The sequence below is a fragment of the Uloborus diversus genome, chromosome 6 (assembly GCF_026930045.1).
Source record: "Uloborus diversus isolate 005 chromosome 6, Udiv.v.3.1, whole genome shotgun sequence".
Lineage (NCBI taxonomy): Eukaryota > Metazoa > Arthropoda > Arachnida > Araneae > Uloboridae > Uloborus > Uloborus diversus.
In genome coordinates this window covers 153,177,654-153,179,212 of record NC_072736.1, presented here as the reverse complement: position 1 = coordinate 153,179,212, position 1,559 = coordinate 153,177,654, and the positions used below count along the sequence as shown (strand labels likewise).

Here is a 1,559-nt window from a genome sequence, read left to right as displayed (position 1 = left end):
GTTTTGGCGAAAAAAAATTTCTAAATAGGGTTTTCTGGATGTTCCCATTTGGGAACATCGGCGTTTGGAATGAAGTAAATGGGAGGATTGATCTCGAAACTTTATTACTTCGAAATGGATGAAAAAATATGAATATTTTTGTTTATTTTACAAACTATTATACTTTTCTCTTCTGAATGACACTTTTGCTTCCTTAATGTCTATGGTATTGGGGGAAGCAAGATGAACGGAGTCTCTTTTCACATTCAATGCCCGTTTTCGCACGTGCTTCTGACAAACCGTACAACGTCTCTGAGTGAAGGGGACAAGATAATGGTTATCTGTTTTTAAATTCAGAACAGGACGATGTGATTTAGGTTCATGTCTGCTTGACACCTTCACTGAGAGTTAATATGATATCAGCTAGGTGTTGCATATAATCTAAAGGAAGTATTTTGAAAAATAACTGCAGAAGATCCATTGCCTGAAGCTTGGAGAATTTTTCAGTCAATTTTTCGAGTTTTTTTCCCGGAAGATTTTCTTCAAACTTAGCATATTTTTTCCACCTGGGATAGGGTTCTTGTTTCCGTTTCTTTGCTTTTGGAGCCGAGCATGAGGTTGTGCTTCCCTTTTGATCTCCTGAATTGTGAAGCTGATCATCTGAACTATTTGAACCTGTGTTTTCATCGCTAAGCATCAAGTCAACCTGGCCGCAGACATCTTTAGGATAAACTTCATTTAAGGCTTCATCGTTTGTGTGTTCTTCATCACTCAGACTCGCGTCTTTATCAGGTAGCAAAATACAAAGATCATCCTCGTGTTCGTCATCAAGTTCGCTGTCGGATAAGCTGTGGAAATAATCTAGCGCAGCTTCTAACGTTAAAAACTTGCGAGGCATCTCTAGATGGCTGTTTATACGGAATGATAGTTCAAAAACACTAAATAGATCAAAACTACATTATTCTGAGTCAAAAAACAAAATCGTTGGTACGTATGCGACTTGGTAAAAGAAACGAAACGCACATGAGTCGAGTAATGAAATGAAATGATGAAATGAGACTGGTCAAAATTCATAAAAGGCCCTTATCTTTACCTATCCCTCAGTCACGAGATACATTCCAAAAGTGTGACACACTTACAATTCTTAGAAAGTGAATAGGGAGAGAAAACAAGAATTCCAACCCCGAAAACGCGATTCACTTATAATAGAGAGAATGCATGAAGGCAGGTGTGAAGGTCACATTTACAATAGAATAGTTGTGTGAAGGGCAAGCTGATTGATAAAAAGTGTATGTTCGTGAATGAAGGAACCGAACACGTGTATACAACACAAAACAGATCTTCCACAACAAAATATTTGAAGTAAAGGGGAATCACACTCAAATTCCGCGATTGACGAAACTCCCCCTCAAATACTATACTCAAAACGCCGATGTTCCCACATGGGAACGTGTCGGTTCTTATGGAAATAACTCACAAGAAATAATAATTGGAAATATTTTGTTAAGTTGAAATAAAGTATATGTCCTCTGGCTACTAAATAACGCCAATAATTTATTTTTTACATTTTTTTCTTTAAA

General features: G+C 37.1%; 1 protein-coding gene across 1 annotated transcript; it reads right to left on the bottom strand.

Annotated features, from left to right (window-relative positions):
* Positions 1–398: 398 nt before the first annotated feature.
* LOC129225036 (uncharacterized) lies at positions 399–877 on the bottom strand. The gene is made up of 2 exons (XM_054859582.1): positions 528–877; positions 399–420 (listed from the first exon to the last, which is right to left on the bottom strand). Exons 1-2 carry the CDS (start codon positions 875–877, stop codon positions 399–401), a joined length of 372 nt encoding a protein of 123 aa, XP_054715557.1.
* Between the last annotated feature and the right edge of the window lie 682 nt (positions 878–1,559).